Consider the following 27,907-nt stretch of genomic DNA (forward strand, 5'->3'; position numbering starts at 1 on the left):
ACCCAGTGGCATCAACGAATGCTGCTTAATCTTAATAATCCTTATGATCTTAATAATAAAGACCGATGACAAAACCAGTCTGGAGTCGCATGGTTATATTTGTAGCAATAGCCAACAATACATTGTATGGGTCAAAATTATCCATTTTTCTTTTATGCCAAAAATTATTAGGATATTAAAGCTGCAGTCCGTCGTTTTTCCTCTTTGTCGCCATCTCTGTTCGAAATCTGCAATTGCAGTTATTCGCGGAATTATTAACTGTGCGTGGGTAGTAAATCGGCATGAAACAGCGCGGATGAACACAATGTATTGAGGCTGCTGCGTCGCTGTGGATACTGTACTGTCATCAGCAATCTCAGAGTATACTTTTTGAAAGTGTCAACATTAGAATTTTCATCGGAAAATGTCATCTGAACAAGTAAGTAACATTCACTTTTGTTCTGACCAAATTCGGGGGGTGGGGGGAAGCATTGCAGTAGCTATAGCATGCTGATTAAATCTAACGATTGCTTATATCACGTCAAAACGTGAAAAATATATTTTTTCTGTAGCCACTCTGAAGTCCGAAGTCTTTGGGTTTTACAACTGGTGAATCTCCAGTTGTCACTGGTGATTGTCGCTTTAAACTTTCGGGATCCGCCATACCAAGTGCTAAGCTAAATCTCCACCTCCATCATCCACACACGCTATAATAGCCGACTAGCCGAGACTCCTTCTCTATGTGTACAGAAGTGACGTAATGACGCAAAGACATGCTCGAAATTCCCGCGGAAATCCACCAGTACCACTAGAATTAAAATCATTATTACAAGCTTACCGTTTTGAATCGAGGTAAGGCAAGCAGATCGTTTTGAACACTGTCTGGTTACGTTTTTTTTCAAAAATGTATTTTTTGATATTTTTAAACCCAAAAAAGTGCCGGACTGCAGCTTTAAGTAAAGATAAAGTTCCATGAAAATATTTTGTAAATTTCCTAGCGTAAAGATATAAAACATTTATTTTTGTGAGTGAATGCAGCACAATCGTGAACATAAATGCACAACTTTAAAGGAGATTTTCTCAATGTTTAGATTTTTTGCACCCTCAGATTCCAGATTTTAAAAAGTCATATCCTAACAAACCATACATCAATGGAAAGCTTATTTATTCAGCTTCCAGATGCTGTATAGATCTAAATTTCAGAAAATTGACCCATGTGACTGGTTTTGTGGTCTAGGGTCACGAATACAAATAATAGTAAAATAGCACTGGAGTAAACCAACGGTGACTGGAGAGGAATTAAAAAATACAGTCGAATTAAAGACTTTGAGCAAAAACACCTTTGTGAGTGACTTAAGTGTACAAATAACTTTGAGTTCCACCCGCCAGTCAGGAATCCTTCTAATGACCCTCATAAAGCCGGTGGAAGAGGCCCGGGACCCTCGGCCCCGCACTGAATTATTGAGCGTGTCGCGGAGGCTCTGTCCACACAATGAATTACAATGTGAATCCTGCTCTAATTATGACTCTTTTAGACGGCAGACGGGGGAAAATTGAACCTGAATATTTCATAATCTGCATCTCCTCTTCAAATGAGAGATCATTTTGGAATCGCATGCTAATTTTTGTCACGGCCCTGAGTTCCCAATAACAGTAATTGGAAAAGTCTCTGAAGGAGTCGCTCATTACAGCCGGAAATGATTAGCGCTGATGAAAACTACTGCAAACCTCCTCTTTATACCAGCTGGGGTCATTTTCTTCCCCATGACTCAATTGATTTTTGTTTATGAATATAATGTTTATGAAGTTAATATTTTTTTTTTTAAATGACAGAGGTTTGTACTTATAGCAGAAAACGACATGAGCATCCCTTACAAAAATTCAACACACAACCATAGTTTATAAAAAATAATTTCCATTTTCTTTTTAATTTCAGTTTTAGTAATTGTATTTTTGTCATTTTAATAAATGACAATATAATTTAATTTGGTTTTAGTTCATCAAATTAAACTAAATGAAAATGGAAAGTTCCATTTGGCAAATAGCTGAAAAAATTATAATTTAAAGGTTTTTATATATTTTTAAGTAATGTTTAATATTGTGTCACTTTTAATGGTTTTAGATTTAGTTGGAGTTAAAATAACCCTGTCATCTACATTAAATGTGTCTTGGATAATCTCCTTCGGTCATATTTGTTGGTTCACTCAATGCATTAGTATTTAGATCAGATGATCATCAGTGTCATGTGCTCGTACTCGTCTTGTAGAATGCCAGTGTTGTTTTGAAGTCATCTGTTAACAGTATTGACTCCCCTGTGTGTTGTTCTGTTTGTCTGTGTGTGTGTGTGTGTGTGATGAGAGCGAGAGGTTACAGTTAAGGTCACTGTTAATGCTCACGGGACACTACAAATAAACCAACTGGAGCAAGAACAAGGTGCATGTCTAAATTTTACATGTTGTGGAATGTCAAAGCCATGAATTAATAAAGATCAGATAAAACCCTTTGTGTCCAGCTTCCCAAGTGTGTGTGTGTGTGTGTGTCTCAGTCTTTTAACCCCAGTCAGAGATGTCAGAGCTCCTGGAGGTAAACCAGAAGGACGTGAAGGAGAGCGAGAGAAACGAGTAAAGCTGTAGGACAAGAGAAGGACGTGAAAGATCTTGTGTGGAAGTAAAGATTTGAAGGTGTGCAGATGTCGTGCAAGCTGAGGGATTGAAAGAGGCCTTCAGATACCAGGAATCTAAAAGTCTAGTTTAAAATATATTAAATAACACTTCATTATGTGTTTGAAAAACGTTATTTTAAAGTTGTAATACTCAAGTGGTGAAACTATCCGGTAAAAAAAAAAAAAAAAAAAAAAATTGTATAGCCTATATATATATATATAGTTAAATCTTGAATGTAAGTGTTGTTCACTACTGTTCAAAAGTTTGTGGTTAATCTGGTTTTTTTTTCTCATGTTTTTGAAAAGTTTCTAATGCTCACAAAGGCTGCATTTATTTGATCAAATAATATTGTCAAATATGTATTGTGATTTTTTTTTATTACAATTTAAAATCACTCTTTTCTATTTTAATATATATTAAAATAAAATGTAATCCAGTTATGGCAAAGCTGAATTTCCAGCAGCTGTATATAAAAGTTAATTTAATAAAAAACAAATGAATACAATTAATTTCCTTTAAAAAACACTTATTGACCCCAATCTTTGAACAGAAGTTTACTATAAACCTATGTTGTAAAAACCCAATGTTGTTCGTAATGTTGACATTTCACAACTTATCGGATTCATTCACATTTTAATACTTCCAAAATAGTTCTAGTTCTTTAGAAAATTTTTAAGAAACCAAAACATTGATTTGAAGAACTCATAATGAAAAAAGAACCTTTATTTTTTTCAATTGTCCCTTTTCCAAATGTTAAAGGTATTGGGTAGGGCAATTCTGGTTGAAACGCTCTGCACATTCTGATAGCAATCAATTATAGAAGTGGTCAAACTAGTATTTTTTTTACATACTACAACTGTGGAAGTCACAGGACCAAAAAATGGCCAAACAGAAGCCGACTTTTACAGTTCCTCCTGAACCAAAACTTATGTTGCGTTCACGCCATGTTGTAACCGTAATTACAGGATGGCAACCCGTGACGTTCTACCCGGAGCTGTTCACGTCCTCAGACTCAGAGCTCTAGTTGTACCACCTGACTGCAGATTAATTAATATTCATGCTGATATAGAAACACAGATATCCAAGTTGTTTACGTTCATTATTATTGTAATTTTATGTGCTTTGAGACCATGTGACGTCTCTCGTGACGCTTTACAGACTCTGCTCTGGCTGTGTGTGTGTTCATGTGTTTTGAAGGAGGTTTTGGAGACGCTCTGAAGGAAGTCTGGGATCTTATGCTTTCCAAGCTAGCTTGCTATTGCTAGCCTCTGTGAAATTGCTGTCACCGTCCCACAGGTGGGACGTTTGCCATTATATTTTTAAAACAATAATATCTTAGTAAAAACCTTAAGTAATATTGACAAACTATATATCATTTGAAAGCTTACAATCTCTAGTTTTCATATTCGGTGACTGATTTTCAAAATAAATTACAGAGGATCTGTAATTTATCAATTTGCAACAAAAATATTTTCATACTCCTAAGGTGTTCAGTCCTTTATTTTGAAATAGTGATGAATATGAAAAATCATGAAAAAAATGGTAGAAACCTCAGTTTGTTTTCATGCCAAGAGTTCAAAAGATAGCATTTGTTCAATTATTTTAGAAAAAAAGGTCTGAAAATGTTTTAGAAATAAAGAAAAACCATATATGGAAATACAGGCGCCCTTATATGGGCAGTAATGTCAACTAGTGAAAAAGTGTGGTACTGCGCACAAACAAAATCTCACTGAAAGCTCATTTTTTGAGATATCAACCTAAAATTTAAAACACAACTTGTTCAGATTTTTGGCTTTGATTTTTGTGCAGTTTTAGAGTTACCCAGGTTTTGAAAAAATATATTTTATATAAAATATGAATAATTTTTTTTTTTTAAATATTTTCATAAACTCAAACTTCTATAACTTTTTTTCTGTTACACTTTCTTAATTTATTTCACTTCTAAAAAAATCTGCCTATTTTCTTCTTTAAAACAAGACCATTTAAGTACAAACATTTAAGTTCGGAAAGTGCATTTTCATGTATATTCAAAAAAAGGGGGGTGACACTATAAGGGTTAAATGTCATAATTACTCCATTTTGGGCTTTTCTCATTCTCAGATTTTTTAAATATCCTCTCTCTCTCTATATATATATATATATATATATATATATATATATAATCACAGCACTGATTGGACTTGATTTTACATTTTATGACTTTCTGATATATTATTGATACCCATCCATACATAACTTTTTTTTTCTCCAAAAAGTGTGATCTGATTTGTGACAAACATTTTAACATGGATGTTAGGTTTGAAGATTTAAAGGGACAGTTCACCGAAACGTTTTAATTCTGTCATCACTTACTCACTCTCATGTTGTTCCAAACCTGTATGAGTTTCTTTATTCTGTTGAACACAAAAGAAGATATTTTGAAGAATGTTTGTAACTTCCAATAGTAGGAAAAAAAATACCATGGAAGTCAATGGCTACCATCAACTGTCTGGTTACCAACAATTTTTCACAATATCTTTGAGTTCAAAAGAAGAAATAAACTCATACAGGTTTAGAACAACATGAGGGCGAGTAATTGAAGATGGTTTTCATTTTTGGGTGACCAAAAGATCCACTAATTGAAGATTCACTGAAATATCACTAGAGTCCAAAGCCATGTCTCCAGTTCTTCTGCCTCAAGAACCAGCCCTCGTCTTATCAAGAACCATTTTTCACTGTAGGCTTCAAGACCAGAGCACACACTCATTCACTATTCTCCCATCGACCTCTCCTCTCCTTCACCATGCAAATCAGACAGGAACAAATGTCCCGACTCAGCGGGGACCCTCGACCCGAAGTGTTTAACTCCACAGACTCCCATCTCACTCATCCCCGTCTCTTTGATGTTCTTTAAATGAGCTTTCCAACTCCACTTCAATTTTACAAGGCCATTATGGGGAGATATAATGTGAGGGTTAAATATATCGGGGCAGACATTATGTGAAAATAATTAGTGCTGATGAATAATGCACTAATTCAGCTGATGAGGGATGGTTAGCAGAGTAATGGAGTGAGGGGAAGGCGGCAGCTTGACAAATGAAATTAAAATATTTAAACACTGCTTTATGATATTACGGGAGAGATCTCATCATCATCATCATCGAATCCCTCTCACCTCCGGCACGGAGCACACGGCTATTACGGCTGACGGCTCTATTCGAGTGACATGTTCACGGTAATGTGACGTCCATAAGTCACACGGCCCATTCGTCAACGTGAACACAGACGACATCAGAGCAAGGACAAAAGCGCGTGAAGACTCACAATCACGTATATTTTCTGATCAGAAAAGTCTGCAAAAACAGCAAAGAATAGTACAAGGTCATTATGCTGGTCTAAACTGGTCAGCTGACTTTATACATTCTGATTATAGTGATTTTTCTGGATGATTTAGCGATATCAGTTACCATTAAGTGAAGTGTGGCACTGGATTGAAAAATAATGAGTTAAAGTTTCAAACACTCGTCGTCTTCGCCATTGGTTGAACTGATAATCTCATGCTGCCTTCAAGTGCACCTGGAAAATTCGTACAATAGTGTCGAGAATTCGTTATTACGACATGTCAGAAACATAAAAATTAAGTAGCCTAAACAAAACAAACCCAACTAACTACATCTGAATTCAAAATGATGCAAAATATTGATTTCTATCACTTGGTATCAAAATTCAATATTTTAGTTTCATTAAGCAAACAAAAAAAAGTTTAGTACTTTAAACCATTTACTATGGACTTGCTTTCCGCTCACTGGTCTATAAGAAGTTACAGATATATTGTATCGTTTACATTATAGATCTATGTTTCCGCCATGTTTCAAATAGACGACTCCTCTTACGAAATCACTAATCGCATATCATCTAGAATTGTAAATATGGCTTCACCCGTTCATTCATGATATTTTCTACTCCATTTGAAGGACGCATCAGGTCCAGTCAAGCTACGCAAACAATCCGATCGCAATTCCATTTGCTGCCACTAGTGGCGCAGAAATTACACTTATTTAACTTCCCCTATTGGTGTGTTGATTGGTAAAAGGGATACTAGAGCTCTGGAAAGATGAATATGTAGTAGAAATGTGAAATTATTTTAGATTTGGAGCCTTCTAGACTGAGAAAAGCCAGAAAATGTATTTGTGGCTCATGTGGATGAAAGACAACAACTCCCAGAATGCACTTGCTTCACTGTCCTACGAGGAAGCTCCCAAGCCACGCCTACCGGTCAGAGCGCTGTTAAACAAGGCTAGGCTACAAGTGAGTCTCCGTGACGAGTCTGCCCGGGATTTCGAGATTGCCCAAAATGTCCAGGATTCGGCTTTTGCGTTCTCCAGTCGCCATTCATCATGTTTACTGCGGCGAGCGGGACGAGACTGACGGCCGCGGGAGAACGGCGCGAGGCCGGTGGCGGGATTACTGATACTGTGAGACGCACCGGTCTCGTCTCGTATCTCTCACGGAGGAGCGGGAATTTTCTTAGCAATGTTAAAACACACATTAACCGATCACTTGTTTAGCGTTCATGTAAACACTACATTCAGATTCACCAATCGGGAGGAATTCAGTGAGATTGAAACAAAAGGTGTGCGTGTAAACAATGAATGGCGACTGCAGAAAGCAAAAGCCGAATCCCAGACATTTTGGGCGATCTCGACGTCCGGGAAAAAGAGGATGGTAACTGCTACTACTCCGCTTTCTCCACAGAACAAGAGCCTGTTAGCTTAGCTTCAAATAAAAGATGGCTGACACTATTTGTACATTCTGTGAGTGAGATCCCTCTATGGGCGCGCTGAAAACATGCGGATCTAGCGCCTTCTACTGGCTGTAGTCTCTAGCCTCTGGACGCAAAGCCTCCGATGACACAAATTAGAGGACTTTTTACAGACAAAAAATACATAAATCTCTTGTCTCAGGGGGATATGAGGGAGGGAAGCACGGTAATTTGAAAATACTACAGGTTTTCTACTGATACAAAGCTTAATGCTATATCCTGAAGTATCCCTTTAATATGAAACACGTTCTCAGCCCTAAAATCTGGTAGATAGGAAATGGATGTTGATCTAGGAATATATCCTGCTTGATTTTTTTTTTTTTTTTCAATAAATGTTAGTAAAAAGAAAAAGAAAATATATTGGGGGTAAAAGACTGGGAAATGTTGCAAGTTTGACTCAAACCTGCACATATGAACTGACATCCAGGGCCTAATAAACGACTTAATAGTAATGCCGATAACTGTGCTGTAACAAATTGTGCTGTTACCGTCCTAGTTGTGGTTTAGACTAAGTAAAGATATCACTGGAATCACGTTCAAAACTATGTTTTTTTTTTTTTTTTATAGCTGATGAATGATAAAAACTTCAACAGCCAATCAGAATCCATCCGGGTTTAAAGAGCTCGAGCATTTAAAGCGGCAGACGACAGAACATGGCATAGGTTAAAGCAGGTTATGACTATATGTTAAGATATATTTTAGAAATAGATATACTTTAGTTATCCCTGAGGGGAAATACTATACCTATCTCCAGTTGATCATGACAGATGTTAATACATGAGGTTAAATATCTTCCTCTGTGGCTCTTTGAATACTCGTCCTTATCAGACCCGAGTTATTTACGACGGAGTGGCCCACCTCATTCCCCTCGTTACGATCACATTTTACACCCATCATCTGACAATGAAGTGGCTGCACAATAAATCCCTGCTTCACTGCCATTTCCCAGTAAATTGCCTGTACAGAATCAATATGGCGGACGAGGCTGCCGCGTCCAGATAAATGACAAGAGTATCGATAGATGGAGGAGAGCAGAAGAGACGAACAGACAGATGTGCGAGCGAGCGAGCGAGAGAGAGGAGAGAGAGAGAGAGATTTTAAATTTTCAAGTACAATCTTAAATTAAAATACATTAAACTTACTTAAAAACATAAGGCAGCATCTCTTTAACTTTAATCTCGCTCTAATTATATACGGTAATCATTAAGTTATGACATGTTTTTAAGTACGTTTAATGTAATTTAATTTAAGATTGTACCGTACTTGAAAATTTGTCATAACTTAATGATCATATTATTAGAGAGATTAAAGTTAAAGAGATGCTGCCTTAAATTTTAAAGTACAATCTTAAATTAAATGACATTAAACTTACTTAAAAACATGTCATAACTTAATGATCATATAATTTTTTACAGTGTAAAGACATTTATATAGTTACAAATGATTTCCATTTTAAATAAATGTTCTACTTTTGAATTTTATATTCTTTAAAAAATCCTGATATATATATTTTTTTTTATCCTGAAAAAATTATGGTTTCAACAAAACTATGAAGCAGCAACTGTTTTACAACAATGATAATAATAATAATAATAATAATAATAAATGTTTCTTGAGCAGCAAATCACCATATTAGAATGATTTCTAAAAATTCATCTTGCCATCACAGGAAAAAATTACATTCAAATAAAGTTATTTTTAATCGCTATAATATTTCATAATATTAGCCTATTTTTACTGCATTTTTTTTTTGTATCATCAAATAAATGCACCCTCAGTGAGCAGAAGAGACTTCTTTCTAAAACTTACCGACCACAAACTTTTGAGAGTACAGTGAGCGGAATCTCTTTGAAAATATTCTTTAATTTGATCTTTCAACAGGATTAAAGTGACCAAAAGGATGAAGACAGGAAGTGATGCCGCAAACAATCCTGTGCCAATGATGAACGGGATTCCTGAAATTATAAAAAAGGGAAAATCTTCAGTTTCAAAATGCATGTGACGTTTTCTTAGAAATGTCATTTTTGTATTTATGTCAGTTTTATACTCTGGATTTTTCTTGCATCATTTTCTGTAGGTATTGATTGAATGTTTCTATAAATGTGAAGAGGTTTAACTATTAATTGAAATGTTTTCAAACATATGTATTGAGAAATATATTTTTTTTTCTTGGGGTTCAACCATTTCCTGTTTTCAACACAAAAGTTTATACATTAATATTTTAAAACAAACTGCTCCATTGCTTTTTAAGAAATAATAATGAAGAATTATTCCAATATCCTAAATAAAGTTTATTTTTAACCTTTTAGATATTTTTACAAATATATAAAAATAAAATGTTAATTCAGAAATTGATGATGTTCATCATTGTTTTCTGTATGAGTTGTAAAATGCCTTTAACAAGAGCCAGTTCCATAATGACATCATCCAACAGGAAGTGACATCAGTTTGGAGAGAAAAAAACAACAGAACAAACATCAGTAAGTATTAGCAATGGATTTGATCAATTGTCATGTGGTTTGTATCCTTGATTTGTAATATTTTATCAAACAGGAGATTTCAAAAGATGGTAAAAAAAATGGTATATGGTAAAAACTATATATTATAATATATCATTAACTTGTGTAAGATAACTGAGTAATGGCTCTTGATGTCCATCATGCTCTTCTTGTTGTGCAAATAAATACGTGTTTGAGCTTGAACATTTTTTTATGGAAATACTTCCACTTATATCACAAAACATTTTTAAAATGTTGTAGATTTTGAAAGCTAATACAAAACGGGAATGGCCGAGAACAAACATTTGATGGTATTTCTAGAAGGAGACGTGGTGAACTTTTGAACAGTTAAGAACGGCTCAAACTGTCTCATCTAACTAATCACTCCAACTCTATCAAACCAATTTCCATTGAGTTGGAATGAATGTATAGTAATCAAGTGCCAATGTCTGGTACCAATGTGGCTTCCGGCACCTCTAGATATACGAGCGTTGAGGTCTGATAATCTTAATATCTGCAAGATATGGTTGGCCGTATATTAGAATGAACAACTGTGAAGTCAGGAAGAATCATTACTGGCCTTGAGCTGACTTTACACTGAAGCTGATATTTCTGAGAGCGAGACAGAGAAAAAGACGAGGACGGGGGAAGCATCGTCTCAGCTGGCACTTTTTATTAAGCTCATATTTTGCGACTGTCATTGGCGCTGCATTTGACTTGTAAAACAGACCTAATTACAGGCCCCAAATATGCGATTGGCACATCAAACGGTAAGCTACAGTAACGGCCTCCCCTGTCCCGGCTCTCCTCTCGCTCCCGTGCCTCCTGCCGCACTAAAGCCACTGATTACGAGAGAAACATTAAATGGGAATTACTGCAAAACAATTTACCCGTAATGTAGCAGTCATATCTGCGCAGGCACAGGAAAAACGACTCAAATATAGTGGGATTAATAATACATGCTTTAATTAAACAGCTTGAAGGTGCATATAACAGGGACAGGAGACGAAAAGATTGAATCTCCATGCGGCGGATCTGAACAGATGACTCGCGGTGAGTAAATATGCACCCATGAGCGGTCAAAGAAATCATGATAATTTACAAGATGTTAGACGGAGTGATAAAAGGTCGTTCCATTCATGATCAGAAAGTCATGATGAAGCATGCGAGATGGTGAGAAGAAATCATAAATATATGGTATATATGGCAGAGACACTGACCTGCTCTTCTTCTGTATCAGGTTCCACATTACCCCAAACAGTAAAGCAGAGAATAAATTAAAGAATATATATATATTAATATGTGTTAATACTTTTGCAAGAACTTATCACTAAATATTTCATCTGATAATGATTCGATTCTTAAGAGAATCTGACATGTTATAACCATTCAGTTTGGTTGGAATTGATTCAGTTTCAAAATATTTTGATCTAGTTCATAATAATCTTCAAAATAAATGGCAATGGAAAAAAGAGTAGACTGGAAAATTGAAGTTGGTGGGTTTTACAGGGGGGTGGGGGGGATGAAAAAGGGTTGTATTTTGTAGGTATTGGCTACCATAATTAGATTATTATGATTAGATTATGCAATAATCTGCCAGATATACAGTATATTATCTTCTCAACGATGCATCAACGCTTTTTACAGTGTCTGCCAAAATATCATAGTAAGCACTGTTATTGTTTCTACAGTATAATCTTAAATTAATATGATCTCCATCAAAGAGTGTTACACGCTTTAAGAATTGTTGTTTCTTTTGTTATTACAATGAAGTAAAAAGAAATGTAGGAACTCTGCTATTCAGGGAAAAACTATGTTGACCATGCTAAATTTCTAAAGTATGTAACTAATAATTATGGACATAAACTGATTTATCTTTTCAGAAAAAAATGTGTGTGGTACTTGCCCATGATAAACCTTATATTACGTTCCGGGTCAATTTGACTCGCAGAACATTTGTAGTTGTCGGAAATACTGGATAACCTGGGATGTTTTTCTTAAAGAATTGTGGGTTACCCGTTATTTTAAGATGTCCTGTTACAGTGTAATTATACTAAGTAATATTAACCATGTAGGGTTAAGCATTGGTTTAGGGTTAGTTGCGTGTAATTACGGCTGTCGTAGGAGAAGTCACACTACAGGACTGTGCGTCAAATCTTCTAACACTGCCACAATTTGATCACAATGGTCATTAATCGCCATTGGCTAATATGTCAAACTAGCGTTCAACACTTCAGATTTTGGCCTAGGATCAGAGGAATCTTGTAGCATTCTCAACATTTGTCTCAGGTCCTGTTTACTCCTGGTATTAAGATGCATTTTGGTCGATCGGATCACAAGTAGACGAGGGAGACATTCCCGTTTAGACCTGGTGTTTTAATCAATTTCTTTTGTCAACTTTCAATCACTTCTGTCCTGATTTCTTCGAGGGAAGGGTCTATTGGCGGGAAAATTAATAGGGTTTTTTTCAGATCTTTCGACCTAATGGACAAAATAATCTTGCGCAATTTACATATGAACGCACGGAGAGCATCAGCTTTAGTTTCTGCCCTGACAGACACAAGACCAGCCGAACGTTGTGAGTGTGTGTTAGAAATCAGAAATATGAGAGAACATTGTGCTTGGCACATTTTTCATCTTCAAACCAAACTTAGATCTTCAGCCGACAAAGTTTAAATCCCATCTGGCTAGCGCTCTTCCCATAAGGTTTATGGATTAGGTCAGTAGACGGAGAGTAGACGGTCTTTTGAGGCTGTTTGAACACATTCGACCACATGAGCGTTTACACTACGAAAGCAATCCGGTTAAATGTGTTTTCAACTCTGGAACCGTTTACACCTGCATTTAGCGTCGTCCACTTGTGATCTGATCTTAATACCGGATGTAAACAGGGCCTCAGATGGCCAGAATCGTAGTGTGAACCCGGCTTTAACAAATACCATTGATGATCGAATATTTGTATTATTGGCACCTGGCTGATAAGACAGATAGATGTGAATAAAGGTCTGGTGTGTGTATTCATGTGCTCACAGGTCTGTATACCAGCACACTCTCAAACACAAGCATTAGATAATGTCTTCTGAAATCCTCTCTAATTACTGTGTGAGGCGAGTCCTGAGACCCCACGCGCTGAGACCAGTCCTGTGTGCGTGTGCGGTTATTGCTCCAGATAATAAATTGTGTGCTACATTGATAAACTAATGCAATTACAGGCAGGGTCACAAAGTCAGCTAATTTACAGATAGCAGTGTTTGGGGGTGGAGGGGGATGTTGAATAGCCCCTGGGGTCCTGATGCAGTCTCTTTATTTCCACTCGGAGTTTAAAACAGCGAAGTGCAGCAGGATTGATCCTTTGAACTGCGTCGCACTGACCGGTATAACAACAGAAGGTCAGAGATCTTTAACAGAGGCCAATTATTTTTGCAGATAGCATCCAGACAACAACAGGCTTGGGAATCAAAGCAAGTGATTGAAAACTTGCTGCAATAACCAGGATAATTATTTAATTGCTTTAAGAAAAAGTTATTAGAGAGGATTCAAGTCACATCTCTTCAACTTTCAGGATCAAATTAAAAAATAATCTAAAAAGTAAAAAAAAAAGAATAATATGCATTTCACCAACATCACCCCCATATTCTTTATCTTCAATTTACAGTAACATAAGGAACCTAAATGACTTGAGATCATTGTAATCTGTCATCTTGGTTCCAGAATGTGTTTGTAAAGTAATGTGACCTTTGACCCATAATTAAATTGACATCTTTAACCTTCGTTACAGCCTGTCACATCTGTGCAAATCAGAATGTCAATACATCATTGGGTTTACATTAACTGGCCAACACACACAAGACAAGTCTTGGAGTGAAGTACACATATGGACAATCAACAAGGTTTGCATATGAATAAAACGTGTTCATATGTAAATATCAAAGTGTTGGAAAAAAGCAGCAAAATCAACTGCAAAGGTCCAGTTCAAAAGATTGATGTTATTACATAATAATTACAATGTAATAAGATGCAATAATGATGAATTGCAGCTCAGGGTATTGTGCAACGAGCGGGAAAACATGTAACTCACAAAAACATTCTGGATAAAGCTCCATAATATATGAGTTACATTCTTGTTGAATCTGCATAAAGCTAATTTTCACAAAATAAGAGGCATCATAAACATGTCATGCTATTTCTTATTTAGTACTGTCCTGAATAAGGTATTGCACATAACAGATGTTTACATATAAAAGCTGCAAACATTCACTGATGCTCCAGCAGGAGAAACAATGCATCAAGAGCCGGTGTGAAAACTTGTTTTCTTATTTTGTTTTGTTTCATTTAGAACAGCTCTCCAGAAGCTACAGAAGATAGTTACACATTTCCCAGAAGACACTAAATAAGTACAATTTACCCTGGTCATGGATTTTTCTGAAGAACAGTGGGCAGGATGAACACACACACACACACACACACACACACACACACACACACACACACACACACACACACACACACACACACACACACACACACACACACACACACACACACACACACACACACACACACACACACACACACACACACACACACACACACACACACACACACACACACACACACACACACACACACACACACACACACACACACACACACACACACACACACACACACACACACACACACACACACACACACACACACACACACACACACACACACACACACACACACACACACACACACACACACACACACACACACACACACACACACACACACACACACACACACACACACACACACACACACACACACACACACACACACACACACACACACACACACACACACACACACACACACACACACACACACACACACACACACACACACACACACACACACACACACACACACACACACACACACACACACACACACACACACACACACACACACACACACACACACACACACACACACACACACACACACACACACACACACACACACACACACACACACACACACACACACACACACACACACACACACACACACACACACACACACACACACACACACACACACACACACACACACACACACACACACACACACACACACACACACACACACACACACACACACACACACACACACACACACACACACACACACACACACACACACACACTTTTTAACTGGCCATTTTTAATCAATCAAGTTATTTTATCTTATGGACTATATGTAAATATCCATTATGTGAAATACCATTTTTTAGGACAGTACTAAGGAAATAACATGCAATTTTAAACTTTTATGATGTCTCTTATATTGTAAAAAAAATATGAAGGGGTAAGGGGAATGTAACATCATGCAAAACTGCATATTTGCAGCACACTGTCATTCAGAAATCAAAGAACTAGGGAAAAAAAAAAGTGTCGATCTACTGCAAATGTAGCCATGATGACAACAACAGTTCAAAATCTACTCTACTGAATACCTTTAATAAAAATGACATCACACACTAGCCAATGCATATATAAATAAAAAAGGGCTTTGCATGAGCGTGTGAATATTTACACTGACAAACATCTCTTCGAGTTCACTGGAGTATTTTTAACACAAGCGACGGCTGGATGTGCCCGCGGTCTCGTGTCCTGTGGCACCGAGACTCACGCACCCCTGACACCAGTATCTGGGATGATCCATTGCCCCTGGCAACACAGGGCATATTCCCAGAAGCCCCTCTGATTTATGGAGCTAATTTTGCCATGTTGCTGGGGAATCTGGGATTTGTGGTTCAGCTGAGGGCAGTTGTCTGCATGACAAGGCCAGTGTAAAGTTCAAACAGCCAACGCTTCTGTCAGCACCTTTACCGACGCCACAGAGTGAGACAGATGGAGACTCTTGACAACTCACCCAGAGAGACGTGCGCAAAAAACAGACAAGCAAGCGCAAAACACAACTACAGTAATCTGTCATTACTAGTGCTGTGTTGATAATCCTTATACTTCTGTAAAATTGCAATTAATTCTTCTTAAATTACTTTACCGTGGTCCCACTAGGGGGCCTCAATAACTTAATTTTAATAATTTACTTTATTTTAGTTCTACTGATCTTAATTAAATGCTAATAAAAAATACTAAAAATAAGAATGCACAATGTTAAATTGATATTGTATTTGTTTTTGTTTTGTTTTTCTATTATGTGCTTCAACAAAAGCACATAATAGCTTAAATAGGAGGGCCTTTGAATATTGTCTTGGTCATACGGGGACCTTGAGTCAAAAACTGATGTCCAATTGCAGAAGACATGAGAAGCTCTTGCAAAGTTAGCATTCTGTGGCATACTCATTCAATGTGAATTCATATGATGAGAATATGCAAACCAATATACAGTGTAGTATGTAAATGTCATATTGAACTTTTAGTCAATTTGAAAGAGCACAAATGGTAATAGTTTAATTTACATGTTACATCTACTTAATAACAGATTATAACATAATTGCATAATTACAAGCAACTAACCTTAATCTTATAGTAGGAACATGCAATTATATTGCACTTGAAAAAAAGATAAAAATTTTAACGGTCAAATATAGTAAAAATGTGTTTAAATGGTTTGCATGAATGAAACTGTGCACCTTTTATAAATCAGTATTTACCGTCTTGGCTTGTGGAAAAGCTGCTTGTTCACGTGATAAATCATGTGACTTTGACAACCAACAAAAAAATATGGTGATGAGAAAGTGTATTACAAAGGTACAAAACAGATATTAGTGCAGGTTGGTATATTAACATTATCAGTTAAAGAAATACGATTTTTTTTTTTTTACTGTAAATCTGTAAAACCTCAAATGTTGCTACCGTATTTGTTCAGTACATTTCTGCCAACCACAACTTCCAGTTTTGTTTACCGTAATTGTAGAATTGCACTTTATTAAAAGGTGTCCTTGTTACAGTGTAACCGCACTTTTCTACGGCTGGTAGACATTTTTAATGCTCAGTCCAAAATGAACACAGAGAACATTGCAACGGTTTTGTAAGGACTTTAAGGTTAGTTCACCCAAAAATTAACATTCTGTTATTATTTACTCACCCTCATATACTTCCAAATTATTATTATTAATTATTTATTTATTTATACTTTTTGAAACATTCTGGTTGAATAGACTTTTAATAGTGACAGAAATATCTCAGGTTTAATTAAAAATATCTTTTGCGTTTAGAAAAATAAACAAATTAAGTCGTGTGTATTTGGAACGACATGAGGACATTGGCCAAACTAACTTGGCCAAACTAACCCTTTACACTATGTATTCTTGGTAATCCTTCACTTTTAGTCATTTACACTGATAAAACTTATCTAATTTAAGCATTTTAAATGTGTCAAATCAGTGATGTCATGGTTGCATATGGCAGCTAGTGCTCCTGTCTACCGTTCATCTCCATTTACTTGATAATTTTACCAAAAGAAAAATGAAATGTTGCATTCTTGCAAGCACAAGCAGTGGCATTTGTTTAGTCTATAGCGACTGCCGCCCAGTGGCATGAAAACCAGTTCAAGGAAACTCGGTCTTCCTGTTTCTCAGATATCCAAACAAGAAAATGCGGCCACATAGATTTCTCCTCAGGCCTGTATTATGATGTAGAGTTCGAGATTTAGTCTCAAACTGAGCTCTGCACGTCTGGCCGAGGGGGTTTTGTTTTTTTTAAAGGATGTCGGGGATAAACACTAAATTAATCATGTTTTGGCTGAACTTGCTGGGGACTGAAATTTGCTTATAGAGGCTCGTGATCACATAAAATATTAAAGAGTTGTTCTCAGCACTAGCAGGAGGGTACGAGAGAGGTTGGGCAGGAGGAGGCCACCGTCACCCATCGCACACCATAAAGACGAGCACATTTTAATGAAACAAACCAATAAATGAGACTTCAGAGCTGAATGTGGGTTATATGTAAATTCACATAAGCAGGACAAGTTATGATTTTTGCATACATTAAAGGGATAAGTTCAACCAAAAATAAAATAATTTCTTTTAACATTTACTCACCCTCAAGTTGTGCCAAACCAGTATGAGTTTCTTTCTTCTGCTGAACACAAAATATTATATTTTTATGGAAACCAATGAATACGGTCAACTGTTCTTTAAAATATACCAACATTCATTATATATTTTGTGTTCAACAGAAACCGGTTAGGAACAACATGAGGGCGAGTAAATGACTATTTTCCTTTTTGGGTGAACTATCCCTTTAAATGACCTAAATATGCAAGATGGGGACTAACAATATAAGTCTCGATGCCAACTTCACACCTTATTTTCAATTCTAACACATAATTTACTTCACCGGTTAAGAAATAAACCCATTTATCTTACTGACACATATTACAGATTAAAGAGCCTTTACAAATGACGGGGCCAATGTAAACGCGTTAGCTGAAGCTCTCCGACACGCTCTAAACTCGTTAGCCCACGTTTTCTGTGGTAAACACATTACGTGGTTTATCCTGCCGGAAACGCATTCGCCTCACGGACTCGCAGCTCACGATGAGTCCCGGTTTAACAAATACATCACTTCATTACAGAGTAGTCAGGCTGCGGGAGTCCCTCAGATTAAATAGCTCTATTTAAGAATGGCGCTTTTCATCCCTCACGCCGTGAAAATCTCCATAGTAACGACACACTAACTGACCCAACAAAGCTTATTAAAATGTTATATTACACTGGTATAGAGGTCAAAGGTCAACTTTTAACTAGGGGAGGAATGGGACACACACACACACTCACTTTAGGCCTGTGCTACGGTGAGAGATCAGGTCCCGGCCGTGGACGGAGGGGGGATTGGGAGAAGATTGCAGCATGAGGTCGTGTAGGAGGGGGATCGCGTCCACTTAAGGGCCCCCTTGCTGGGTCGGGACGAGGTTTAGTTGGTGGGGGTAAAGCTGAGCTTCATGGCACACTCCAAGTGCAAATCCAATTCTTCACAATTAGCTGAGTTTCCATGACAGGCACCAAGGTGGGAGAGCCACATCACCGACTGCCACAGCTCTGATTGGGTAATTCGTTCTCCACTATGCAAATGTGATGCTCGGAGGTTGTAGGGGGCTCCGGATACAAGTAACCAAGATGGTGCGATGGCGGCAAGGGTCAACAAATATTGTAAAAACAGGTTTTAGTGTCCCTGTGGGAAAATAGGTGGGCAATTTTATCATGAGTTGACAATGAAATGTCCAAAAACTAGAGAGAGGCCATCAAGAATGAAACGAAATCCATACCGTTATGTTATGTTTCGGTCATCCGATGTAGTTCAACCTTCATCCATAATCATTTTATTGCATCACACATGGCCTAATGGGCAGGAATGCACAACAGTTACAGTTAGTCACCAAAAAAAAGATTTTAAAAGAAATGTGTAATATATAAAAACATCTTGCTTACCTCATTTTATGCTGTTCATGCTACATACCTGCTGGTACTGTAGTGCATGAAGAATTTAGGAAATTTGCTCTTTTTGTGAGGATTTGGGGGTGGGGGGGTTGAAATGGTCTTTATTCAGCTGTTCAGATTTTTTTTTCTTTTCTCAATGCTGCTTTTGCAGCAGAGCTCTCAATATTTTTTTCTTTTTTTACAGCTGTTATTTTTTCTAGACCATTTCAATTCTTTATTTTTTTTTTACAGTTCAAAATTAAACTCAGGTGATGAATTCAGAAGCAAAGAATTCATACAAACCATTAAAATTCATACATAAAATATGTACACAAAAGCTACATCCTCATCAGGCTGATTATACTAAGGAAAGCGTACAACATGTTTCATGACAATGCTTCAAAAATGCTCTACTGTGGTCTTTGAAATTGAAACATTCTCCATATTACTTTCAAACTGTAACATTTTCAGAACTGTTCAAAAGAAATCTGGGTCAACATACTGACCATAAAAAAACTCAAATAAAAGCAAAAGTTAGTCAATGTTTTGACACGATACAAAACAATCAATGAGGGTGAAAAACCAAATTACTCATGAAATTTCACAACTCAGTTATTCAAATTCACAGCCTTCTGACAGACGATCTCGATGTGCTGCTCAGGTTTGATAAGTAAAATAAAAAAGCTAATGAAATGTAAATTAGAATTTTAAAAACAACCATTTCAAAAACACAGAACTCAAGAGTGGTGCAGTGCAGCAGGACTGGACAGAAGACTTCATCTTCATCTACGCCATGAGCGCGACTCGTTATCGTCTTCCTCTTCATCGTCGTCCTGCAGCAGGGAATCGTCCACGAGCGAATCCTCTGGAAACTGGAACCAATCAGAACACACAGTCAGAACCAAATGCACGCTCAATTATGAAACTTTTCCAGGTGGTCAGTCACAAATTGCTGGTCTAAGTGACGTTACATACCATGTGACGTTACAAATGTTTTGTGCTTACACCATGGGACATTCACTCTATACGCAAGCTCTATGTAATCAGAACTGTTATTTACACTCAATAACATCGATGAAACAAGGAATAATACGGAAATACAGCGGCGTGTGGCCTGTATTTATGAAGATAAGTTGTAGGCAATACAAAGATGTTTACAGTTGCTAAGAAACATTACTTTCCACAACAGAAAATAATTCTAATGTTGTGTGGTCACAGGTGTGCATGACATGTATTGGCTATTTAGGGCCTTTTTACACCTGGTCACTTCATGCATTTTCTCTGATCGGATAGCCATCCGATCGTGAGAAGACCAGGTGTAAATGCCCTCCGAAGCGCTTTCGAGTGGTCTGAGATGCATTCCAGACGAAACTGGACGTGTAAATGCATTTTACTCCTCCCAAAACCGTGTGAGAGCGTGTTTATAGGCTATATGACATGTTATAGCCAGATGTGACAGCGCTGCTGTAACATGCATCAGTGCAGATGAGTAGCTGAGCATCTCTTCACCAAGCCAACGCACAAACTGCCGCAAATGAAGTCGCAGACGCTCAACACACAATCATCTTCATTAAAAGTAGAGACTAGATGATCTTACCAGTGCTGATGCCGCTCTCTCTCCTATTGCGCTCTTTGATCTTGATATTAGCTGATGATAAATAAAATGCAGCTCATATCTGTTGCTTTCGTTGACGTGAACTAAAATTTGCATATAGCGCGGAAATTGAAGTTCGGATTTATATTAGTTATGCGGCCAATTGTAAATGGAGCGGTTTTAACAAATCAAGCCATCCAATCAGTAGAAACCCATGAAGTGACCAGGTGTAAACAGGCCCTATGTAACAGTCGTAAATGTGGCTCATATGAACTGTTTTATAAAAGTTATCTTAGATAAAGCTGTACATGCACTGATGATTGCATTTGTCATAAATAATCTGATATTTTGGTTTGTGACCAATAAGTCCGAAACAACAACTAAATTAAGATGAAGAACCTTTCAGTATGTGAAGTATTTACGCTATTGAATAATCCAAAAATGTGTGTTCAATATACAACCGTTAAAAAGTTTGGGGTTGAAAAGATTTTTTCATGCTTTTGAAAGAAGTTTCTTATGCTCACTAAAGTTGGATTTATTTGATCAAATTTATTTATATTGTGAAATATTTTTTATATCATAAAAACATACTTTTTATTTTAATATGATTTAAAATGTAATTGAAGACTGGAGTAATGATGCTTAAAAAGTCATAAGAAATCATTCTCAAATGCTGATTTTACTACCCAAGACACATTTCTGATTATTATTACTCAGTTATTAGAAAACAGTTATGCTGTTCATACTTTGTAGAAACTGTGACGCATGCTATTTATTTGACATTTCCGTAACATTGTAAATGTCTTTACCAACACTTCTGCAAAATTAAATGCATCCTTGATGAATACAACTAATACATTTCAAAAACTTCTTACTGACTCCAAACTTTTGAGCAGTAGTGTGCATCATCATTTTAGCTTAATTTCATGCGAACATTATTATGTTGTAATACATAGTTAAATTACTTTCAAACCTAATTAAATAAATACAAACAGCTACAAAAAAGACTGACCAAATACACTTCAAGTGAACAGTGATGAAGGGCGTACCTCCTCATCCTCAGGTTCAGCCTCATCCAGGTCTGTTGTGTTGAGGGAAGCCGTGGGCTTGTGCCAGGCCAAACGCAGCTCCTGATTATTTAACCGAATGCCGTGGATGGCCGCCTGAGGAACAGAGTTGAAGTTTAGAGTCCACATGAAGGCGTGCATGTATATGCACATGTAAATATGTTAGTACCTGTTCAGCCTCTCCGCGACTTTTGTACGTAATGATGGCACTAAGACAAGAATCCTCCATCTGGCAATCTTCAATATCCCCATATTGCTGAAGGTTAGTGGGAAAAGTGGTTATGAGTCAAAGACATTTCTCATAAGCTTTGTGATGCAATGTGCCCTTTAAAGTTACTCACTGCGAAGTGCGGCAGCAGGTCGACTCGATCTGCCTCAGTGAAACCGCTGATCTCTAAAGCTCTGGGTCGATGATCCACCACAGCGTGATTTGGAGCTCCTCTCCCGCGCCCTCGCATTCCTCGGCCGCGGCTCCTCATGGCCCCCCGACCCCTGGAGTGGGCCCCCCTCCCACGTCCTGAGGTCAAAAGCCCCCTTTTGGCAGCCTGAATATAAAGAAGAGATCTAATACAAGCTTATAGAGTTTAAGTAGCACTGTAGTGCCACCCGGTGGAAGGTCTGATTGAGTATAAGATGAGTATAAGAAATAAACCAAAACCGGGGACTGTTCTTTGCTAGCTTTGTTTACAACCCAATGACAATTTGAATTAGGGCTGACTTCTAATAGTCGAGGATTCGACGATTCGATTCGGAGAGGTCTGATTCGACTATGAACCTCATGGTCGAATAGTAGGGAAGTGTTATCAGAGCCGCTGCTAGCCATTTTGGTGCCCTAAGCATAATTGCATAATTTATTTATGACGCGCGCGGACTTGCTCTCTCTCCCTCTCTGCCGTGCACGCGCTACGCGGTTTGGAGCACAGTCTCTGTCTCGCGGACGCGCTCGCTCTAGATTCCAGAGATTTTAACTAATTCGCGGGCATCAGTGAGCCGCTATCAATATGCGGAAGACTCCCGGAACTTCATTTGGGATGTCTGTATTTCTATACTGAAATAATATCGGCATTATAATTATTGATTTTTCATTAGGCTATTTTTTTGGTGCCCCCTCACCTTAGCTCTTGGTGCGCAGAGCGCGTGATGCGCGTGGTGGGAGCGGCGGCGCTGAGTGTTATGTAACCAATGAGCAGCAGCACACTACATGCCTGTAACGTCCGGACCGCATTTGTTAGCATTTACGGATTTATTGGCTCACAATGGCTTCTAAAAAAATCATCAAAAGTGTGGGAGTATTTAGAGAAGGTTAAAGATGACCCAAAGAAAGTTAAGTGCAAGCTGAAGGCTGCGCGCGAAGCGTCTCAGCAACGAAGATCCTTTCCTTTTTCTTTTCTTTTTTGCTGCATGTGCACTTTCTGAAGCCCATTCGATTATGATTTATATTAGGCCTATGTTTATTTTCGTTGTTGAGTAATTGTTTTTATTTATTCAGGCAGGCTTATTGTATTTTGAAAAATGTTTATGACATTTTAGACTAGTGCCAGGCTGTTGCGCTAAGTTTAATTTTATTTATTTATTTTATCCCGATTCCTGAGTGTGAACTGAATTAAAAGCCAAGAAATAGGTTCCTAAGTGAGAGATAAAGGCATGTTTTGGCACGTTGTTGTTTTTGAAGCCAATTTGTTCCTATTTTATGTGAACTTTTCTGATGTTTGATATGTGATGTTTTGTTCATCTGGCTTTAAATTAATAAAAGGTATTTGTTACACACCATGTTTTTCTTTTAGTTTTTTTTTAGCTCTTTTGTTTGAAATGGAAAAAATCTAGCTGCTATCTAAAAAAAAAAAAAAAAAGTTCGACTATCAGTCGACTACGGCAAAATCTAACGAATCAGATTCGACTATGAAAATCCTTAGTCGAAAACAGCCCTAATTTGAATAAAAGTTTTATTTCTCATGCTACTACTACACACTGCAAAGTTTATGGATTGACATCTATATATAAATGTAAAATTGAATTTTAAAATGCAATGTGTTAACCATTGCAATGAGACAAAAAATATATACAGATATAGATCTAATAAACCTGCTACTTGTTCTATGTAATGTGTGATGAGCTTCTTTGCTCTTCAGGGTTTCTTTGTTCATTAAAGAATTTGCTTTGTTATTGTAACAACCACCACTTTTTGTAGAAAGATTGCACTTTTTTCAAAGTGCATTCAAGTAAATATGACTTTAATTGTTCCTTTAGTCTTCATTTAGTAAAAAAAAAGGTTAAAAAAAGCAGTAAGTAACTGGTGACTAAGTCTAGATTAAGTTTTAACCGTGTTGATTTTGCAGTAAAAAATTATGTACTATGTAACAATCGCTCTTCATCCAGACAATGTCTTTTTTTCATGAGGAGCAAAAAAGTAATACCCTTTTTAATGTTTTGAGAGCAAATATATATATATATATTTAATATTGTCCTGGAAAAATATACAGTGATATCCATTTTAACTATAAATACAAGAAATAAATCATAAAGTGAGGTGAAGAATGGAGTTGTGGTGTCCTTGTGAAATACCTCTAACTGCAGCTGAGTGTATTTGATCTTGAGTTCGGCAGTATCCTCTCCTGCCTGTATTTTCTTATAAAGGTCCAACTCTGTGTCCAGGAGCTCCTTCTGGGCCTGCAAACGGTCATGCATCAGGATATACATATGCAGGACAATTCATGTCTTGACTATCATGTTTTGTTAGAGTGTGTGTGTACCTGGGCTTTGCTCTTGAGAGTGGTCTTAAGGACATGAGCACTGGACAGTCCTTTTATCTCCTCCTGGAGTTTGGTGATGCTGTTGGTGAGGGTGGTGAGGGTCTGCATGATCAGAGCTTTATCCTCCACCTTCATGGCCTTGTTCTTCTCCAGCTTAGATATCAGCAGCTGAATATGACACGCACAAGTCTCAGTCAAAGTTATTAATGCCAAACCCCAGCCAAAAAAAGACGAAACGCAGCACGCTGTCATACGGAAGTAAACATGGAGAACATTAAAGTCAGTGATTACACGTATAGTGTTATCAGCCGTGGAAGCCAAAAAAAAAAATCATGTTTTTCTTGTATATAGAGCCGTCACTGAAAATACTTATGAGCTCTGACACATCACTGTCTTTCTACAGACTACCTTTTACAATAGTCTTGATAATTTCAGGTATGTAAAATCTTTCGAAGTGACTCCCATGTGCGCAGAATTGTGACGAATGTTGTTCTAGAGAGACGTAAGTCACATGAATTTCGATGTGACCGTTCAGAGTACGGTCGCATTGCAAAACATACAATCTGAATCGGATTCAGGACCACATATGGAAGTGGCACAAATCGGAATTGAAAATATCAGATGTGGTTTGTGCGGTTCACACTGTCATGAGAAAAACAGATCTGAATCACATGAGCGAAAAAAGAAAATCAAATTTGGGCCACATTTGCCTGCTGTCTGAACGTAGCCTTGCATTGATTTTATAAAAAACACACTAAAAACAGTAATATTGTGAAATATTGCCATTTAGGGTAAGGGTTTACTTTTCTATTTTAATATATTTAAAAATAATTTATTTCTGTGCTGGCAAATCATCATTACTCCAGTCTTCAGTGTCACATGAACCTTCAGAAATCATTCTAATATTCTGATTTGCTGCTCAAGTTAAAATGTCTGATTATTATCAGTGTTGAATTGAAAACAGTTGTGATGCTTCCTTTTTTGTGGAAACCCTGACTCTCTGATGTATAAAAAGTTACATTTTGATCAATTTAATGTGTAAAATTGACCTCAAACTTTGAATGGTAGTTAACTTTTTAACTTCATCAAAATCATTAAAACAGAGATGTTCAACTCAAAAAAGAGAAAAATATTCAGTTGCTGTCACCAATTAATATAACATATGCACAAGACAAAAGGGCAACAATTAATGACGCACCTTCTGAGTCTGAATGTGCTTCTCCAAAATCTCCTGTTTCTTTTTTCTGACATCCTGCTGAAGCTTCAGCGCCTCCTGGTGGAGAACAACAGAACCAGCGTTCACAAACACTGCCCAAACAAGCATTAAAAAAAATAAGCTGCATTTTCCAGCACAATTACACAAACCTGTTTTCTTTTCATGGCATCTTCAGTGCTGACCCTAGTCCCAAATGGCACCCCCTTCTGGCCAGCTTTCAGTGCACTTGGGTTATAAACCGTCTTAGTCAGTCCAGTAGATGAGGAAAAGACCTGTAAAGAAATTAAAATAAAATGTAAAAGCTTTAAATTACATATAAACTAGGGATGCACCGAATTTTGGGCAAACGAAATTATCCTGGTGAAAATATTTTTAAAAAGCACTTTCGTTGTTCGGCCGAATAAGTGAAAAGACTGAATAAATTTTACCGAACAATGACGTTTTTGATGATGACGCGATCAAATGGCAACCAGCATAGAGTGAGAGGCAGCGGCGCACAGCTCACACTTTAAATCCAGCAAACATGTCTTCAGTGTGGAGTGTCAGTGTCCGAGAAAGACGCAAAAATGCCCGTTTGCAGACACTGTTCTGCTGAATTGTCGAGGGGTGCATCTGTAAAAACTTAGTCTACAGCACGATTTATTGTAATTCAAGTCAGCGCGGAGATCAAGTCAGAGGTGCGTGTGTTTAACGAGAATCTTCAAAAAGAGTATCAAGTTATAAATGATGCACAGTAAGTTGTGAAAAAATAACTTGTGTTGTATCGGGCTGAATGACGCGTACCAGAAGCGCTCTCTCAGACAGCGCGCAATCCCGAATTCACTTCTATTTGCGCCTGAATGGTGAAATACTGACACAGACACAGGTGTCAGTCAAACTGCCCATCATCTCACATAAATACAGTCGGTTATGGCTTAACCGCTCGGTGATACTGCATTACCAGATCCAAGCATTTGGTCTTAAAATGACAGCAGCCTTAATTAGTAATGTTAATCAAATAACAAAAGATGCACTTTTTGTTGTAGGCAGTTATAGAGCCTAACATAAGCTCAAAGATGGTTAAATAAAAATATTATTAGTTTAACAATTTATTTTTTTTAAGTTATATTGTGCTTTGTTGGTATAATGTCTGCTGGAATGTAAACAAAATGTTCATTGTTAAATAAATATTTTTAAATTGTAGTTTATCATTAATTTTCTCTTTGAAAAGCAAGACAAAATAGTAAAAAGCACATTTTGTTCTATTTAATTTATGCAATTGTGGAAAAATTGTCAAAATAAATGGGGAAAAAATGCGAAAAACAGTGTTCGGCCAAGTGTTTCGGCTTCGGCAAAAAAATTTCATTTGTTGCATCCCTAATATAAACCATTAGAAGAGTCTCAAAATAAGCCAGTGATACACAATATGAAATGAACAGTCACAACATATTCTACACAAACATGTCAAAGTAAGCTGAAATGTGGACTAGACTTTATAATAGCAATACAAAGCCTGGCTATGCAAAACTAGACGAAAACAAACCTTTCCTCCAAGGACAGCTGGTTTAGCGAAGCCCAGACGTTCCTTCACTGAAGCTTTGGTTATATTCTGTAGAGAACAGAAAAACAGACATGCTGAGATCTGAGACAACATGGAAGACAAAGCCAATCCAACAACATTTCAACATTACAATCACCTGTGGAGGGACGTTGGGACCCTGTGAGGGATCAGGGTGAGCTGTGGGAAGGGGTCCGAGCCGGTCTTTCACTGACTGTTTCAGTGTGGTCCCTGCAGGCTCCTGGTGAGACTGTACGCTCTACAAACAACAAACATGGCTTCTATAATCAGATTTTACAGCTGGAACCATTAAAGGGATACTTCACCTCTGGAAAGATGAATGTGTATTTAAAATAGGTCATTTAT

The 27,907-nt window shown here is 37.3% G+C and overlaps 1 protein-coding gene across 6 annotated transcripts in view; it reads right to left on the reverse strand.

Moving 5' to 3' along the window:
* Nucleotides 1-27,907, reverse strand: part of rbm26 (RNA binding motif protein 26) — a 48,156-nt gene that overhangs the window by 7,067 nt on the left and 13,182 nt on the right. For 2 of the 6 annotated variants that reach the window (XR_013799555.1, XR_013799556.1), the window contains exons 14-26: nucleotides 27,681-27,800; nucleotides 27,527-27,592; nucleotides 26,154-26,276; nucleotides 25,987-26,061; nucleotides 24,789-24,956; nucleotides 24,601-24,705; nucleotides 22,380-22,583; nucleotides 22,208-22,294; nucleotides 22,021-22,134; nucleotides 19,390-20,249; nucleotides 19,227-19,299; nucleotides 18,739-19,132; nucleotides 9,253-9,398 (exon numbers count right to left, since the gene is read on the reverse strand). Coding sequence is in view for 4 of the 6 variants with exons in the window: in XM_079628560.1 (XP_079484686.1) it covers nucleotides 20,160-20,249; nucleotides 20,975-21,025; nucleotides 22,021-22,134; nucleotides 22,208-22,294; nucleotides 22,380-22,583; nucleotides 24,601-24,705; nucleotides 24,789-24,956; nucleotides 25,987-26,061; nucleotides 26,154-26,276; nucleotides 27,527-27,592; nucleotides 27,681-27,800 (1,203 nt within the window). In the remaining 2 variants the exon portion in view is untranslated. Of the gene's footprint in view, nucleotides 1-9,252; nucleotides 9,399-18,738; nucleotides 19,133-19,226; nucleotides 19,300-19,389; nucleotides 20,250-20,974; nucleotides 21,026-21,983; nucleotides 22,135-22,207; nucleotides 22,295-22,379; nucleotides 22,584-24,600; nucleotides 24,706-24,788; nucleotides 24,957-25,986; nucleotides 26,062-26,153; nucleotides 26,277-27,526; nucleotides 27,593-27,680; nucleotides 27,801-27,907 lie in introns of those variants that run through there. The other 4 variants (XM_079628560.1, XM_079628561.1, XM_079628562.1 and 1 more) reach the window with 3 other exon arrangements.

The sequence above is a fragment of the Phoxinus phoxinus genome (assembly GCF_949152265.1).
Source record: "Phoxinus phoxinus genome assembly, chromosome: 11".
Classification (NCBI taxonomy): Eukaryota; Metazoa; Chordata; class Actinopteri; order Cypriniformes; family Leuciscidae; genus Phoxinus; species Phoxinus phoxinus.